The 19115-nt window shown below is 40.2% G+C and overlaps 1 protein-coding gene across 3 annotated transcripts in view; it reads left to right on the top strand.

Moving 5' to 3' along the window:
- Nucleotides 1–18069, top strand: part of LRRC8D (leucine rich repeat containing 8 VRAC subunit D) — a 116326-nt gene extending 98257 nt beyond the window's left edge. For all 3 annotated transcript variants that reach the window (XM_032155407.2, XM_032155409.2, XM_032155408.2), the window contains one exon: nt 14724–18069. In XM_032155407.2, coding sequence (XP_032011298.1) covers nt 14726–17302 — 2577 coding nt within the window. In that variant the 5' untranslated portion in view covers nt 14724–14725 and the 3' untranslated portion in view covers nt 17303–18069. The remainder of the gene's footprint in view (nt 1–14723) is intronic.
- Nucleotides 18070–19115: the final 1046 nt, after the last annotated feature.

Genomic DNA, 19115 nt, shown 5'->3' with positions numbered 1-19115 from the left:
CTTAACACTTGCACATGGTATTCTGCCTTAACACATATGGCATTCACCACTAACTCCAGGGTTACTCCCAGTCAGAATTTCTGCTTCCATTGTCCATGCAATGCAGAAGGGCAGAAAACCCCATGCAGGACAAGGAAAAGGAGGCCTGAGGTGCCGGCACCTTCACTGTCTCAAGGGTCTTCCCTCTCTGGAGCTCCTTCCTCTCTGCCGCTCCTTCCTCTCTGCCGTTTTATATCACCTGTTATGTGCTAAGACGGTGTTTGCTTGCCACTGCCCCAGAGATCATACTGGCTTATCACCTGCCCTCTGCTTAGTTCTTGGTATTGTCTCCTAGTGAGGGTATGCCCAAGCTTACCTTTGTCTTTGTTTTCCTGTAGAGTGCTTAATTATGAGTCAAACTACATGCAGGTGGTCTATCCGAATGAGTTAGCATCAGAATAACCTGTTTTTTTAGAGTTCTAATATGTTGCCCAGCTGGACATTGAAAAATGCCTGTCAGAGTTGATCATTTTGACTTTGGTATAATTAATAGTGACCTTTTCTCACTGCCAGTATTTGGTTCAGGTTGGGTGCCTTCTGAGCACCCTTCTGGAATGCTGTACACTTGTGAGTGATTCATTCTGTTAACAGACCTTTATTAAGTGCCTAATCTGTGCTGTGCCCTGAGGATATGCAGATAAAAGAAACTGTCCTCCCATTAGGTGGAGGCATTGAAACCCAAGTGGAGGAAGACAGGGAGACAGAACTGATAGTTCTGCTAGTGTCATGAGCAGTCATTGTCTGACTTTGCATTCATTTCTGGTCCTACTGGCTAGAATCTCCCAATAAACTACGAAGTAATCCTTTTAACTGAATAAGCTACCTATCCAAGGATGAGAATTTGTATCTGAGTATTTTTCTCTCATACTAACTTTGAGAACTTTTTGAGGGTTAGTGAGGTAAGCACCAGGGCAGGATACTCAGGTACTTTTCCAGCAGTTTGTACCAAACCAGGAATAAGGACTGATAGGCTCCCAGCTGTCTGTCACCAGAGCAGATATTTATGGGTTTATGATCAGAGGGTCTTTTGGTCCCAAAAAGTAACTGGAAAAGAATGTGGCAACTTCCTGGGGCCATGGAAAGCTGCTTGGGTGTCAGGGATATGCTATGCCAGGTATATGCTAGAAGAAATACTATTAAATGTCAGTAAACTTGAAAGGAAAATGGTCAAGTTTAATCTAAGATGTCCATTTTGCAGATGGAAAGAAGCAGGGAATTTAAAAATGCAAGCAAAGTTCCCATTAGAAATCCTACTGACTGTCTCATAAACTGGATGAAGTTAGGCGATAAAGTTGGACCAAATTCTTCACTCAGTTTGGGATGACTTTCTCTGGAGCCTTTATTAAGGTCTTTTAGCTGCCAGACTCTGTTTTAGGGACTAATGAAACTATTGTCATTATCCCTTGCTCTTTTTATGCTTCCTCTAAGTTGCTTTCTCAGTAAGGACAGCTTTTAATTTTTTAAAAAATTATTTCCCTTTTTAATCCCCAGAACCGTATAGCAAAAACTCCATAATTATTTGTTAAAGTTTCTAGTAGAGGGTACACTAAGTGGGGTCTATAGAAACTGAAGCTCTTGTGAAATTCTGCTGGCCTGAGTTCATGATTTAAGGGAATGCTGGTGATAGCTTGCAGAAGAAACTGAGATTGTATGGAATAAAATGTGGAAGCCATTGATTTTAGAGCCTCTTTTTTATTGTTCTGTGAATAAAATCTCATTTGTAAGCCCTCAAACGTGGGCCTTGACTTTTAGAATTGAGAGCTAGAAGTAAAAACAAATTCACAGCAGTGTGCTAACACATTTTTGTTAATTCCTAAGATATTTTGCTTTAGACCTATTAACATATTTGAGTTATGTTCCTTAGCTCTGAAGCAAATTTGCTTTGTGAATAGCACTACACTAGGAAGAAATCCTAAAAGAGACACTAAAATGTAATTTGTGTAAAGTTCTTTTATATTTCACAAGTTATGAATTTTCTATAGTCCTCTTCTTTTAAGTGTTAAATGGATTTATAAAAAGCTTTTGGTGGTTAGCAAAATGGGTGGTTTTTGCCCAATGCAAAATTTGAGATTGATAAGTTTTACATAAGGAGTGTTTTTTAAAATCTTGAGACTTTTTCTGTAAAAAAATTGTTTCAGTTATTTTTGAGATATCTAAACCAAAATAGCATTAGAAAGGAACTATTTTTAAAAGTTTAATTTCTTATCATAATCTTTTAAGAGGGAGTGACACCAGTGACATTTCATTTCTATATAGAATTATATCGGTTATAGAGTATATTGTATACTTGTAATACCCATAACTATTAACACTTAAATAATACAGTAATACAGAGGCCTATTGGGGGAAAAAAAAAAAAAACTAAATCATTCCTTTTTCCCCTATTGCTTCTGAAGCATTTGTTATTTTCTTTAACTGTATAAATTTTTGATAACTGATTTGGGTGTGCTGTGTGAGTATGTGTGTGTACATACACATATGTGCTTACGTGTCTGTTGAGTGTTAGGGAAGGCTTGTTGTAGAGATGGTGTAGCTCATTATAAACTTTAATTTGTTCTCATTTGATTTATTTCAATGAAAGATTTGAGAATTTGATCCTCGTAAGTCTCTTGCATGTTCTCCCATTTGCCCAGATTGACCAAGAGGGCTGACTTTTTTCTCTGCAGAAAGAAAGTGAAAGTTGGTATTTGATTGGGTTAGTTAATTCATGCCTACATGAAAAATTACAGGCCAGATGTGGTGGCTCATGCCTGTAATCCCGACACTTTGGGAGGCCAAGGCAGATGAATCATTTGGATCCAGGAGTTCAAGACCAGCCTGGGCAACATGGTGAAACCCTGTCCCTACTAAAAATACAAAAAATTAGCTGGGCTACTCGGGAGGCTGAGGTGGGAGAATCACCTGAGCCCAGGAGGTCAAGGCTGCAGTGAGCTAAGATCACGCCACTGCACTCTAGCCTGGACAACTGGAGTGAGACCCTATTTCAAAAAAAACAACAAAAAAGAAAAACTAAGTATAACTGAGTGTTACATTGATTACATTAATCAAGCCATTTGCTTCTTTATACATTAAACTCTCATTTAAATAATATTTCAAAGCCATTTGGCTTCCTTCTTTTAATAGGGGTACTAAGACCTCCTAGTACAGATAAATTTTTAAAGTTTTTTTTTTTTTGAGAGAGAGAGTCTTGCTCTGTTGCCCAGGTTGGAGTGCAATGGCACAATCTCAGCTCACTGCAACCTCCGCCTTCCAGGTTCAAGCGATTCTTCTTCCTCAGCCTCCCGAGTAGCTGGGATTCCAGGCACCTGCCACCAAGCCTGGCTAATTTTTAAATTTTTAGTAGAGTCAGGGTTCCACATGTTGGTCAGGCTGGTCTCGAACTCCTGACCTCAGGTGATCTGTCCGCCTCAGCCTCCCAAAGTGCTGGGATTACAGGCGTGAGCCACTGCACCTGGCCAACTTTTAAAGTTTTAATTTAGGTGATTATATTTTTCTGTTTTAATGCTAAGGTTTCCTTTATTGCTCATAACAATCTCATGAATATATGTTTTCCAGCAGTCACCAAGCTACCCACATTTACTCTGGCTAACAAATGTGAACAAAGAGCATTTTTGCTCTTTTTTTTTTTTTGGAGATGGAGTTTTGCTCTTGTTACCCAGGCTGGGGTGCAGTGGGGTGCAGTGGGGCAATCTCAGCTCACTGAAACCTCTGCCTCCTGGGTTCAAGCTATGCTCATGCTTCAGCCTCCCACGTACCTGGGATTACAGGTGCTCGCCACCACACCTGGCTAACTTTTTGTATTTTTAGTAGAGAGCAGGTTTCATCATGTTGGCCAGGCTGGTCTCGAGCTCCTGACCTCAGGTGATCTACCTGCCTTGGCCTCCCAAAGTGCTGGGATTACAGGCATGAGCCACTGTGTCTAGCCAATAATTTTAATTTAAATGCATCTAAGAGAATAAGTAAAATTGAATGCCAAATATTTATCATCAGTCATTTATTCCAGGATTACTCTGTGTACATGGTGCTACATGCTAGTTCAAAATTCAACGAATTGGTCTAGTCATCTTCAGTTAGAGACTAAGACAGACTTTTCTCCTCAATGATTCTTTTTTTCTTTTTTAAATTCAGATTCAGCAAACATCTCTGGGGGCTTACTTTGTGCCAGACCCTAAACCAGATGTTCCTAATACATTACACTATGAGATGGTTTTTATTATTAAGATTTTACCGATGAGGCATGAATGTTAGAGAGGTAATAACATAAGCAATCATTTAAAAACATACTTGAACTTAGAATGTAGTCTAGCATGAATAGCTACAATAGGCTACAATCATATCTACCTTCACTGTCCTATTTTTGTTGAAAGGCAGTTTAGGCAGTAAAATAAACAAAGGTTGAGATCTGGTTTCTTTAGTTTAACAGCTTTATGGAGATAGAATTTACATACCATACAATTTACCCATTTGAAGTATATAATTCAGTGTTTTTTAGTGTAATCACAGAATTGTTCAACAATCATGTCTTCTGATTTTTGAACTGGTATTGATTTTTTTTTCATTACTACTAACCATACATTTCAATAAGAAAACAGGATCATAATTCTAAAAGGATTTAGATTCAACCCTGTTATTTTCAGATTTAGTTTTGTTCAACCAAAGTCCAATAACTTTCCCTTTCAGTTCTAGTACAAAAAGCTTCCTTGACTTCCATGAGAAATGTTTGCTTACAGGAATGTTAAGCTGATTTTCATGTGTGCCATTGACAAAGAGAAGCTTTGGAATGTGAAACCCACTTCCACATAATGTAATTATTTAAGTCTTTTGCAATAGACATACTATAAAAGAGAAATCAAAGAATATATGCAATTAATACTTACTAAATATACCTTTCTCAAGTTAAAAAACAAAAGTCCCTTGATAACCATTTATAGCCATTCTGAGTCCTGATTCACTAAGATCAAACCTCAAGATATGGATAGGATGCAGAGAAACCAGGTGCTTGATCTCTTCTCTCATTGGCTTAACTACACATTAGAAAGAATTATATTGTTATGATGGCCATACTTCCCAAAGCAATATATAGATCCAGTGCTATTCCTATCAAACTACCAGTGTCATTTTTCACAGAATTAGAAAAAACGATTCTAAAATTCATATGGAACCCAAAAAAAGCCAAATCACCAAAGCAATCCTAAACAAAAAGAATAAAGCTGGAGACATCGCATTACATGACTTCAAACTATACTACAAGACTACAGTAACCAAAACAGCATGGTACTGATACAAAAGCAGACACACAGACCACTGGAACAGGACAGAGAGTCCACAAAATTACACACATACAACCACCTGATCTTTGTGACAAGGTCAACAGTAACAAACAATGGGGAATGGACTCCCTATTCAATAAATGGTGCTGGGATAACTGGCTAGCCATATGCAGAAGATTGAAACTGGACCCCTTCCTTTCACCATATACAAAAACTAACTCAAGATGGATTAAAGGACTTAAAGGTGAGACCTAAAACAATAAAAACTCTAGAAGAAAACCTAAAAAATACTATTCTGGATGTTGGCCTTGGCAAAGAATTTATGACTAAGTCCCCAAAGGCAATTGCAACAAAAACAAAAATTGACAAGTGGGACCTAATTAAACTAAAGAGCTTCTGCACAGCAAATTAAACTATCAACAGTAAACAGACAGCATACAGAATGGGAGAAAATATTTGCAAACTATGCATCTGACAAAGGTCTAATATCCAGAATCTATAAGGAACTTAAATCAGCAAGCAAAAAGCAGTCCCATTAAAAAATGGGCAAAGGACATGAGCAAACACTTCTCAAAAGAAAACATAACATGCGGCCAACAAATATATGAAAAAAATGCTCAGCATCACTAATCATTAGAGAAATGCAAATCAAAAAGTCAGTGAGATACCCTCTCACACCAGAATGGCTATTATTAAAAAGTCAAAAAACACCAGATGCTGGCAAGGTTGCAGAGAAAAGAAAACACATATGCACTGCTGGTGGGGATGTAAATTAGTTCAGCCACTGTGGAAAGTAGTGTGTAGATTTCTCAAAAAAGTTAAAACAGAACTGTAATTCAACCCAGCAATCTCTATTGTGTATATACCCAAAGGAAAACAAATCATTCTACAAAAAAAGATGTGTACTTGTATGTTCATTGCAGCACTATTCACAATAGCAAAGACATGTGATCAACCAAGATGCCCATTGACAGTGGACTGGATTTTTTTTTAATATGGTACATATATACCATGGAATACTATGCAACCATAGAAAAAGAAGATACCGTGTTTTTTGCAGCAACATGGATGCAGCTGCAGGCCATTATCCTAGGCAAAGTAATGCAGGAACATAAAACCAAATACCACATGTTCTCACTTATAAGTGGGAGCTAAACACTGAATACACATGGATACAAAGAAGGGAACAGTAGACACAGGGGCCTGCTTAATGGGGGAGAGAAAGGAGGGGAGTTGGGTTGGAAGGCTCCCTATTAGGTACTATGCTCATGACCTTGATCAGGGGTCCCCAACCCCTGGGCCACGGACTGCTACTGATCCATGGCCTGTTAGGAGCTGGGCTGCACAGCACCAGGTGAGCAGCAGGAGAGTGAGTGAAGCTTCATCTGTATTTACAGCCACTCCGCATTGCTGACGTTACTGCCTGAGCTCTGCCTCCTGTCAGATCAGCAGCAGCATTAGATTCTCATAGGACTGTGAACCCTATTGTGAACTGTGAATTCAAGGGATCTAGATTCTGCTATTCTTGTGAGAATCTCATGTCCGATGATCTGTCACTGTCACCCGTCACTCCCAGATGGGACTGTCTAGTTGCAGGAAAAGCTCAGGGATCGCACTGATTCTACATTATGGTGAGTTGTATAATTATTTCATTATATATTACAGTGTAATAATAATAGAATTAAAGCGCATAACAAATATGATGCACTTGAGTTAGCCCAAAACCATCCCCCTCCCCCATCCATGGAAAAACTGTCTTCCATGAAACCAGTCCTTGGTGCCACAAAGGTTGGGGACTGCTGATCTTGGTGATGGGATCATTCATACACCAAGCCTTAGCAACTAGTTTACCCATGTTACAAACCTGCACATGTATGCCCTGAACCTAAAATAAGTCACTAGAGGATCATAATGTACTTAATATACTATATTATATAAATATGTGTTCAATATACTTTATACATATACACAGTATATATGAAAAGCTACTTTTGTTTTCAAAGTGCTTGTGCATCTTTAATTCAGTTGATGGTTGAAATACCCCCCTGGTAGAAAGGACATATGTCATTATCCCCATTTTTGGTGGGTAAAATGGTATAACAGATGCATTAATTCAAGTCCTGTGGCTGACATTGCTGGAAAGTACTGGTTTTCTGCCTTATGGCCTGGGCACTTTCTTAAGCCTATACTTAACATCCATGCTTTGGTTTCCATACTTTGGCTTACCCATGAGATGTGATATCTGTACAGGGGTATACTAGACCAATAACTGGGATAGCATTAAAATTATTTATAGTTTCTCTAACACATCATTTATCTCATGCTATGCCTTTGCCCTTGCTATTTCTTCAGTCAAAATTGTTTTCCCTACTCTCCCCACCACTTCATGTCTCACCCTTCCTTCATCTCTCAGCTCAAAACCACACCTCTGTGAAGTTCTCCCAGTTACTACATGCAGACTTGGGCTTGCCCCGTTCTGTGCATCTGCTATACTTTGTATTAACTTCATATTACTTTGTATTAAGGTGAGAGCAATGCCCTTACTATTAGGTTGGTGCAACTTTTGCCATTAAAAGTAGTAGCAAAAACTGCAATCACTTTCACACCAACCTAATATGTTGTAATTGTACACTTACTGCTTATCATCCTGCATTAGACTGGGATCTCCTTGAGGGCAAGGATCTATATTAGATCATCTCTGCATTCCCCTCCATGGTGCTTGGCACAAGGCTGGTGGCTTTCTTAAATTCCCAGTGAATGTCAGGAAAGGATGGTGGTGATTACATAATTTCATCGCTTTGTCACCTCTAAGCCAAGGACAACAGTAAGGAGTTTCCTCCTTCCATAGCCAACCCTTAGCCAATAACACAGGCATTGGATGATGTGTGGTAGAGAAAAAGATTTAGAGATGAAAGATTCTGTTAGCTCTCTCACTTAATTAGCTCAGAGAGGTCATTTAAGCTTTTTGAGCCTCAGGTTTCCTCATACTGTTGGGCAGTAGTAATGCCTAGACCACTGGGTTATTATGAAAATAAATAGAGATCTTGTATAGGAAAGTAGCTTGCAAACTGAAAAGCACTGCAAACATGAGAAATAAAGAAGAAAAGGTAATCCGGTAGGAAGAACATGTGCTTTGGCCTTAGGTGGGATTTTAAATCCAGACTCTGCTACTCATTATTTAACGTCCACAACTTCTGTGAGTCTATTTCTTCCCCTCTCAAGGGCAAATAACAACACTTTGGCTGCTTAGAGTAATGTTGTGAAGGTTAAATAGGATTCAGGCAATGTTCCACTGCGCTCCACCTGTGTTCAACTTTTTCCACCCAGAGCTTTCAGATATTGTATGTTCCTACCTCTGCACCTTCTTTTCTATGGCAGAATCAGTCCTTTGTACTCCAGAGAAAGCAGGCAGCTACTCTCAGGCCAGGGAAATAAATAGTGAGGGGAGACCACCAGAGGAAGAGACAGGCTTCCCTGGCATGTAATCCCAGCCAGCTGGGGTGTGCCTTGGGACAGGGCGGAGGCACAGCCTCAATGTCATGTCACAGCACATTCCTAGGACAGCTGTTTCTGCAGCAGCTTCTTTTACTGAAACTTTTTATTGAAGTGAAAGCATACATACCAAAAACATTTTACTGAAGCGGAAGCCTGAGTGTACAGATCACGTTTTATAAATTGAACACACCCATGTAACCAGATCATTCATTCTTATTGCTGCCTAGTATTCTATTTTGTAAATATACCACATCTTTTATTCTACAGTTGATAGGCATTTGGATAGCTTACAATTTAGAGCTAATACAGATGGTGCTGCTATGAGCATTCTCATACATGTTTTTAGATGAATATATACCCGTGTTTCTTACAGGTATACACCTAGCAGTGGAATTGCAGGGTCATAGAGTGTGCTTATGCTCAATTTTCGTAGATAATACTAAAACATTTCCCAGAGTTGCCCAACATTGACACACTCACCAGCAGTATTTGCATTCCATTTGCTCCAGCATCCCCACCGGCACTTAGTATTATCTGTCATTTTAATTTTAGGAATTCTGGTGGATTTTATAATTTCATACAACATTTGGAAATAGAGCCATTCTCTTAGCCCCCAAAAGCTTAAACTAAACTTTTGTACATTCATTTTCAGGAATGTGCTCTGTATAAAACTGGGAGGTTGTATCAGATGTAAAGCCCCTAGTACAGTGCTTGCCATGTGGAAGGCAAATGACAAGTGATAGCCACTATTACTGTCACCATTATCATCACTAAATGCCATCTGTGTTCTTCAAGGGTGAGAGTAGGTCATGGTGGATTACAAAGGTGAATGAGACATATTCTCTGCCTACAAGGAGCTCAAGATCTAGTGGAAGAGACCAAGATTAGAAACAGATTTTGTTTTTGTTTTTGAGACGGGAGTCTTGCTCCGTTGCCCAGGCTGGAGTGCCGTGGCATAATCTTGCCTCACTGCAACCTCCGCCACCTGGGTTTGAGCAATTCTTCCTGCCTCAGCCTCCTGGGTAGCTGGGATTACAGGCACCTGGCACCAAGCCCCGCTAATTTCTGTATTTTTAGTAGAGACGGGGTTTCCCCATGTTGGCCAGGCTGGTCTCAAACTCCTAACCTCAGGTGATCTGCCCACCTCGGCCTCCCAAAGTGCTGGGATTACAGACGTGAGCCACCATCCCGGCCTACAAGCAGATTATTGTTAGACAACATGATAGCAATTTGAAGGAAAAGGTAGTGCTTGAGCTGGGACTTAATAAGGAAAAGTTCAATAGAAAGAAAAAAGAGAAATGGGCTGGAGAAAACAGCAAGGGCACAAAACTTCTGGTGGGGGGTGGCAGAGTAGACAATGTACTGGAAGACACGAGCTCACCTGAGGTTGGAGTGGTCGTGTGCTGTCTGTTATTCAGTGTTACCATTCTTGCGGGGAGTCTGGGGCCAGAGCTGGTGACCGTGTGTGAAGTTACAGTACTCTGTACTCTGTTGCTATGCCCACTGCCACTACCTTTGAACATTTGTTTTCCCACTGGGAAGGTGGACAGCCTCTTCTATTTCCTGGGATCAAAGCCTGTCCTGAGTACAAGGTGCTTGAAAACTACCATTGACACTTCAACAGCTGCAGAATAACACTGGTTGCAAGAATCCAACAATGTCTCTGCTGTGTGGTCCTTTAACTATTTATTTTTATGCTGAGACCTGGCTTAGAGTGTTCATTCTTGCATAGATCCAGGTTGCTTTGTGGTAGCAATTCAGGTTAATAAAATGCTCCTCTGCCCAATACCATCTGTGGATGTTAATAAATGTTCTCAAGGAATTTTTAGGATGCTGAAGATGATGATCAAGATCTCAAAATCATTTCATTGATTGAGCACCTACTATGTGTCAGGCATTGGATACATAGGACAAAGAAGGAAGTTAGACATAGTGCATATCTTCATTAAATTGGTAATCCAATGGGAGATCAGACAAGTAAAATACAGTGTGATAAGGGCTGTGATGGGCGGAGGTACAGAGTTCTGTGAGAACACATCGAAGAAGCACCTCACCCATACTAGGGGATCGGGGAAGGCTTTCTGGAAAAGGCTGCAGAAACCTGATAGCCTAGTGAAGAGGGGTAGGGAGGAAGTAATCAAGGCAGAGGAAACAAAGTGTTGGAGAGGCTGAACACAAGGGAGAGAATGGCTTGTTAGAGAAACTGGCAGAAGTTACTGGCCTGGAACAGAGAGAGCCTGGAGAGTTTTTACCAAGGGACCCATGGCAAGATGGAAAAGGGATTAAAGGAGGTAAAGGCTGGCAGCAGAAAGACCAGTTGTAATAATCATGGTGTAAAAGGCAAATAACCAATGTCCTCAGTACACTCGACTTTCAAAATTCACTTATCTCTCAATCTGCCAACCCAGACTTCCTGGCCTCCCTAGAACCAGATACAACCACAGTCACATGTCACTTCATGGGGATACCTTCTGAGAAATGTGGTGTTAGGCAATTTCATTGTTGTGTGAATATCAGAGTGTACTCACACAAAGCTAGATGGTGTGTGTGTGTGTGCATGTATGTATGTATTCATATGGAAAACCAAATTCCCAACATCATTACTGAATATCAGTCCTTTCCCCTACTTCAGGAGTCCCCGGGCCCCAGGCTGCAGACTGGTACCTGTCAAGGGCTGTTAGGAACTGGGCTTCACGGCAGTAGGTGAGCGGCGGGAGAGTGAGCATTACTGCCTGAGCTCCGCTTTGTGTCAGATCAGCAGCAGCATTAGATTCTCATAGTAGCGTGAACCCTATCGTGAACTGCCCATGTGAGGGATCTAGGTTGTGCACACCTTATGAGAATCTAATGCCTGATGATCCAACCAAGATGAAACAGTTTCATCCCAAAACCATCTCTCCCCTCAACCCCCATTTCTGGAAAAATTGTCTTCCACAAAACTTGTCTGTGGTGCCACAAAGGTTGAGGACCGCTGCCCTACTTGATCTGTAATGCCAATGATTAGTGCTCTATATCAGGTTTCTATGTACTTCATTATAAAATGGAGTCTCACTCTGTCACCCAGGCTGGAGTGCAGTGGCGTGATCTTGGCTCACTGCAACCTCCTCCTCCCAGGTTCAAGCAATTCTTCTGCCTCAGCCTCCCAAGTAGCTGGGATTACAAGCGTGAACCACTATGCCTGGCTAATTTTTGTATTTTTAGTAGAGATGGGGTTTCACCATATTCCCCAGGCTGGTCTCAAACTCCTGGCCTCAAATGTCCACCCACCTTGGCCTCCCAAAGTGCTGGGATTATAGGCATGAGCCACCATCTTGTATCTTATGGGACCACCATCATATATGCAGTCCATTGTTGACCAAAACACCATTATGCAGTTAATGACTCTATTTAAAAAGTAAAGAAAAATCCTATTTGAAAGAACTATTACATGCAAAAAAAATCTATTGTTCCTATTACTCATGCAGATGGCCCTTTAAAGCCAAAAGCCACGGTCCCCAGGTATGACTGTTACGTTCCTTGCCAGAAATAAACCTGTGCAAGGTGTACTCTGTAGTCTCTGTACGTGAAGTAAGAGTCATTCTGTGCTTGATGCTGTGTTTTGTGCATTCTAGATAGGAACTGAAGAGCTCAAAATGACATGAGGTTGAGCTGTTTCTCATTTAGTTTAGCTTGCTGTGATTCCAGTAGCCTTTCTTCCTGCTTATCCAAGCCATTCATGAAAGCAAAACCCACACAAGATACAGGAGCTCAGAATAAAAGGGGTTCAAGTGGGCATGTTATCTGCCACTTCCCCTACTAAGGGACAAATAGTTATTTTTCTTTTTTTCACTTCCTTGGTAATTTTCTTTTCTTTTCTTTTCTTTTTTTTTTTTTTTTTTTTACAAAGACTGGATACCAGGCGTTTCATACTTAAGCCCTGAAGTCTGGGAATGTGATTTCTAACAATTTTATGTTTAGAGTTCTTAGGCTTGTGTTTACCTGCTAACATAAGAGATAATTTCGCTTACAAAACTAACTACAGATGTGATCATTGCTGTAGTATTCATTGTATTTTATTAAGAAATATTATGTACCTACTCTGTGCAGTACTAGGTATGTGGAAGGGTTTCAGAAAAAAAAAAAAGACCTGGTCCCTGCTTTCAGAAACTTAATTTAAAACAGAGCAGAATCAAAGTACTAATGCCACCTTTCTTCACTGTGTCATCCAAGGAAGACATGAGTAATCAGTCACGACACTGTTTCCTACTGAAACCAGGATCAGCCTCAGAATCCTCCTCAACACAGCATTCCAGACAACCCATGAATAGATAATTCATCTTCCTGGCCGGGTGTTGTGGCTCATGCCTGTAATCCCAGCACTTTGGGAGGCCAAGGTGGGCAGATCACAAGGTCAGGAGTTCGAGACCAGCCTGGCCAATATGGTGAAACCCTGTCTGTACTAAAAATACAAAAATTAGCCGGGCATGGTGGTGGATGCCTGTAGTCCCAGCTACTCGGGAGGCTAAGGCAGGAGAATCGCTTGAACCAAGGAGGCAGAGGTTGCAGTGAGCTGAGATCGCACCACTGCACTCTAGCCTGGGTGACAGAGTGAGGCTCTGTCTCAAAAATAAATAAATAAATAAATAAAAATAAAACATTAAAAATTCATCTTCCATCCTTAATTTAAAAAAATACATGCATTTCCAAAACTCTGGGGTACTTGCCTTGGTTTTTATTGCTTGGTCTTTTGCTAGTTTTTAAAGAAATAACATGATTTATTTATTTAAAAAAGACAAAGCAATATGAATATGGAAACCAAGAACCTCCCAAGAAAGCAAAATATGGTCATGTGGTTTTTCAAGAAGTTGAAACATTCAGTTCATGCACATAATTAGAGCAGCGTATTCCCATTACTTCCCACTATAAACACTGTTTTTCTTGGTTACTTCCAGGATGATTGTCCTCGTCCTTTATTATTTGTATAAACTAGTTCCAGTGCTATAAAGCTGCCAGCTGATAGCAAATAATAACCACATTTTCAAGTTTCCTGGCACCGGGGCTTCATTCATGGCTGCTCAGGTCACCTGCTTTGGTAGAGATCATATGTCTTCCTGGTGCTGACTTATTCAGCACCACCATCATTGATTATTTCATGGCCACCTGAGTCTTGAGCTGTCTTCTCAAACCACGTGCTTTCCATAGGACTGCATCAAAGGCCAGAGTGTCAGCTATATATATTGATACATCCCAAGTGTGTATAGTAAGACTCCTCCTAAACACCAGACCCTTACTTTCAACTGTTCACGGACACTTCCACCAGAGTGATTGGAGCTAACGTAAACAGCTAACAAACACTTGTGGCCAGAGGGTGTGCTAAGAGCGTCACAATCATTACTTAATTTAACCTTTCCAACAACCCTTAGACGTTTTCATCCCTATTATACAGATGGGAAATACACAAGGCTTAAGGAATCAACCATTAGTAAGTGTTAGAACTAAGTCTGGAACATAAGACTATCCAGAGTTTAATGGTATTTAATGGTATACACAGACCCTTCAATTTTGGCTTATACAAAGTAAGAGTCATCCCACTCCTTGACCTCCAAATTTCAGTCTTAACCTTTAATGAGTCCACAACAAATGGCATCCTGCTGTCGTATCCTCCTTCAAGGTCCACTAAGTAACCACTATGGACTTGGTGCAGTCTGTCATCATTTCTTACCTAGAATGCAATTCTTACTCATTCTTTCCCTCTTCCCTTGCACTAGGAGAGAAAAGCTATATATTCCCCTTTTAGTTTGTTTTCTACTACATTTATATTGGATAAAAAGATAGGACCTGAATGAGAAAACTTTAGTTTGGAGCAAGCATAGGGTTTTTCTCATTTATTCTTTTCACTTGCATCTCTAGAATAATGTCTTTTGTCTTCTTGTTTTCTAGGAATGTTTACCCTTGCGGAAGTTGCATCACTTAATGACATTCAGCCAACTTACCGAATCCTGAAACCATGGTGGGATGTGTTTATGGATTACCTGGCTGTTGTTATGTTAATGGTAGCCATCTTTGCAGGAACCATGCAACTTACCAAAGATCAGGTGGTCTGTTTGCCAGTATTGCCATCTCCTGTAAATTCAAAGGCACATACACCACCAGAAAATGCCGAGGTCACCACCAACATCCCGAAGATGGAAGCAGCCACCAACCGAGACCAAGATGGGCGGACAACAAATGACATTTCCTTTGGGACATCTGCTGTGACACCTGACATACCTCTCAGAGCCACATATCCTCGCACAGATTTTGCACTTCCAAATCAGGAGGCAAAGAAAGAGAAGAAAGATCCAACAGGTCGAAAAACAAACTTGGATTTTCAGCAATATGTATTTATTAATCAGATGTGTTACCATCTGGCCCTTCCGTGGTATTCTAAGTACTTCCCATACCTTGCTCTTATACATACTATTATTCTCATGGTCAGTAGCAACTTTTGGTTCAAATATCCCAAAACATGCTCAAAAGTAGAACATTTTGTTTCAATATTAGGAAAGTGCTTTGAATCCCCTTGGACTACAAAAGCATTGTCTGAGACAGCATGTGAAGACTCAGAGGAAAACAAGCAGAGAATAACAGGTGCCCAGACTCTACCAAAGCATGTTTCTACCAGCAGTGATGAAGGGAGCCCCAGCGCCAGTACACCAATGATCAGTAAAACTGGCTTTAAGTTTTCAGCTGAGAAGCCTGTGATTGAAGTTCCCAGCATGACGATCCTGGATAAAAAGGATGGAGAGCAGGCGAAAGCCCTGTTTGAGAAAGTGAGGAAGTTCCGTGCCCATGTGGAGGATAGTGACTTGATCTATAAACTCTATGTGGTCCAGACAGTTATCAAGACAGCCAAGTTCATTTTTATTCTCTGCTATACGGCAAACTTTGTCAACGCAATCAGCTTCGAACACGTCTGCAAGCCCAAAGTTGAGCATCTGACTGGTTACGAGGTATTTGAGTGCACCCACAACATGGCTTACATGTTGAAAAAGCTTCTCATCAGTTACATATCCATTATTTGTGTTTATGGCTTTATCTGCCTCTACACTCTCTTCTGGTTATTCAGGATACCTTTGAAGGAATATTCTTTTGAAAAAGTCAGAGAAGAGAGCAGTTTTAGTGACATTCCAGATGTCAAAAACGATTTTGCGTTCCTTCTCCACATGGTAGACCAGTATGACCAGCTATATTCCAAGCGTTTTGGTGTGTTCTTGTCAGAAGTTAGTGAAAATAAACTTAGGGAAATTAGTTTGAACCATGAGTGGACATTTGAAAAACTCAGGCAGCACGTTTCACGCAACGCCCAGGACAAGCAGGAGTTGCATCTGTTCATGCTGTCGGGGGTGCCCGATGCTGTCTTTGACCTCACAGACCTGGATGTGCTAAAGCTTGAACTAATTCCAGAAGCTAAAATTCCCGCTAAGATTTCTCAAATGACTAACCTCCAAGAGCTCCACCTCTGCCACTGCCCTGCAAAAGTTGAACAGACTGCTTTTAGCTTTCTTCGCGATCACTTGAGATGCCTTCACGTGAAGTTCACCGATGTGGCTGAAATTCCTGCCTGGGTGTATTTGCTCAAAAACCTTCGAGAGTTGTACTTAATAGGCAATTTGAACTCTGAAAACAATAAGATGATAGGACTTGAATCTCTCCGAGAGTTGCGGCACCTTAAGATTCTCCACGTGAAGAGCAATTTGACCAAAGTTCCCTCCAACATTACAGATGTGGCTCCACATCTTACAAAGTTAGTCATTCATAATGACGGCACTAAACTCTTGGTACTGAACAGCCTTAAGAAAATGATGAATGTCGCTGAGCTGGAACTCCAGAACTGTGAACTAGAGAGAATTCCACATGCTATTTTCAGCCTCTCTAATTTACAGGAACTGGATTTAAAGTCAAATAACATTCGTACAATTGAGGAAATCATCAGTTTCCAGCATTTAAAACGACTGACTTGTTTAAAATTATGGCATAACAAAATTGTTACTATTCCTCCCTCTATTACCCATGTCAAAAACTTGGAGTCACTTTATTTCTCTAACAACAAGCTCGAATCCTTACCAGTGGCAGTATTTAGTTTACAGAAACTCAGATGCTTAGATGTAAGCTACAACAACATTTCAATGATTCCAATAGAAATAGGATTGCTTCAGAACCTGCAGCATTTGCATATCACTGGGAACAAAGTGGACATTCTGCCAAAACAATTGTTTAAATGCATAAAGTTGAGGACTTTGAATCTGGGACAAAACTGCATCACCTCACTCCCAGAGAAAGTTGGTCAGCTCTCCCAGCTCACTCAGCTGGAGCTGAAGGGGAACTGCTTGGACCGCCTGCCAGCCCAGCTGGGCCAGTGTCGGATGCTCAAGAAAAGCGGGCTTGTTGTGGAAGATCACCTTTTTGACACCCTGCCACTCGAAGTCAAAGAGGCATTGAATCAAGACATAAATATTCCCTTTGCAAATGGGATTTAAACTAAGATGATATGTGCACAGTGATGTGCAGGAACAACTTCCTAGATTGCAAGTGCTCACGTACAAGTTATTACAAGATAATGCATTTTAGGAGTAGATACATCTTTTAAAATAAAACAGGATGCATAGAAGGCTGATAGAAGACATAACTGAATGTTCAATGTTTGTAAGGTTTTAAGTCATTCATTTCCAAATTTTTTTTTTCTTTTGGGGAAAGGGAAGGAAAAATTATAATCACTAATCTTGGTTCTTTTTAAATTGTTTGTAACTTGGATGCTGCCGCTACTGAATGTTTACAAATTGCTTGCTTGCTAAAGTAAATGATTAAATTGACATTTTCTTACTATATCACCTTTTTTGAGGGGTCTTAATTTACTTTGCTTAATTGGTGCAATATTGCTTTAACTCAGTTCACTAAGGACAGACACATCAAGTCCAAATTGTAAATTTAGATTTGCTAAAATACTGATTTATTTCCTGTTTTAATTTAAAGTGCCTCAAGTAAGCAGCTCTCACAATAGTTGAGTGGTACTGCTGCTCCCGAGCACCTCGTGTCATAGATTTTATGCTCTTACGGACTTGGAATGCAGTAGAGGTATGTGGATTGTTAGGGGTCTTGTTTTTTAAGAATAAGTAACAAGAAATAACACATTTCTTAATAATAGCTTTTTTGACATAGTTTGGAGTTCTGATTATATGGTACATTTTTCTACCAATAATATAGGGTTGCCAATAAATAGAAAATGTTTTCTAAAAATAAATTTTATTACAACAAAATAAAAATTTTAATGACTTATTAACACAACCTCCAGTATCACCACCATTTGGAAGATAACACAGAATCACAAGTATCATTTAATTTCTTGCCCTTTTCAGTGTTGTTCTGGTGTTGGTGGGAAAATAATAGGAAATGTAGTTCATCGCATAGGGAAACTGTTACCTTTCCCTATCTTAGTGACAAGCTGTATTTTCTATGTTTTTGTGCAGCTAGAAGTCATAGCCAGACAAATGCTAGGAGAATACACTTTTTAGATAATGATTTCTTTATCTAACTGACCAGTGTCTAATCAATCTCAGAAAAATCCAAAAAATTCCCTGCCATCTGTTTAGGTATTAGTTGGCAGATGTTTCATAGGCCTTCTACAGGACTCTTTTCAAGAGAATAGAACAGTTTGGCACTCTGACAAAGTAGTGTCCTCTCGCTACAAAACTGGACTCACTTCAACACTGGACTTTTGTCACTTCTAAGCACAGCTTGAAGGATTTTGCAGAGATTGGGCAAAGATGGACTCATATCTTCGCTTTCCTCCCCAGAACTGAACTCTGGGAGTGCTGGTCTGTGGCCAATGGAGGTGAATCTTTGCCTGCAGTAGAGCCTGTGAATGCTCTGAGAAGTATTATCACAAATAGAAAAGGCTGCATCCCCTGTAGCTGAGTCAGGAATTGACGCTGGCTCTGGCATCCTGGCCGTTCCTTCTCCTCAAAGGCTTGAGGTAGGGGACTAGCTTATTAAACATTTTTTAAGCTTAAGTTTGAATAATCAGACAAAAAGCAGTGGCGTATTTTCAGTACAGCAAATTCTCTTCTATGCATCTTCCAGTTGTCTCAGCATTCATTAATGTATTCACTAGGATTAATGATGTACCCTGGTGCCTGTCTAACACAAGGAACTTGGGATTCAGTGTTGGAATAAGTTCTGGCTACATCGAGGTTTATATAGCAAAGTAGAGAGATAAATATTAATTATGTAAATAATAGAAGTGTTTAATTACAATTATAGAAGGTGTAGGTCAAGTGCAGTGGCTCACACCTA

Source organism: Hylobates moloch, unplaced genomic scaffold, assembly GCF_009828535.3.
Source record: "Hylobates moloch isolate HMO894 unplaced genomic scaffold, HMol_V3 SCAFFOLD_5, whole genome shotgun sequence".
NCBI classification, from domain to species: domain Eukaryota; kingdom Metazoa; phylum Chordata; class Mammalia; order Primates; family Hylobatidae; genus Hylobates; species Hylobates moloch.
Note: the sequence above shows the minus strand (reverse complement) of the source record. Positions and strands in the feature narration are given on the sequence as shown.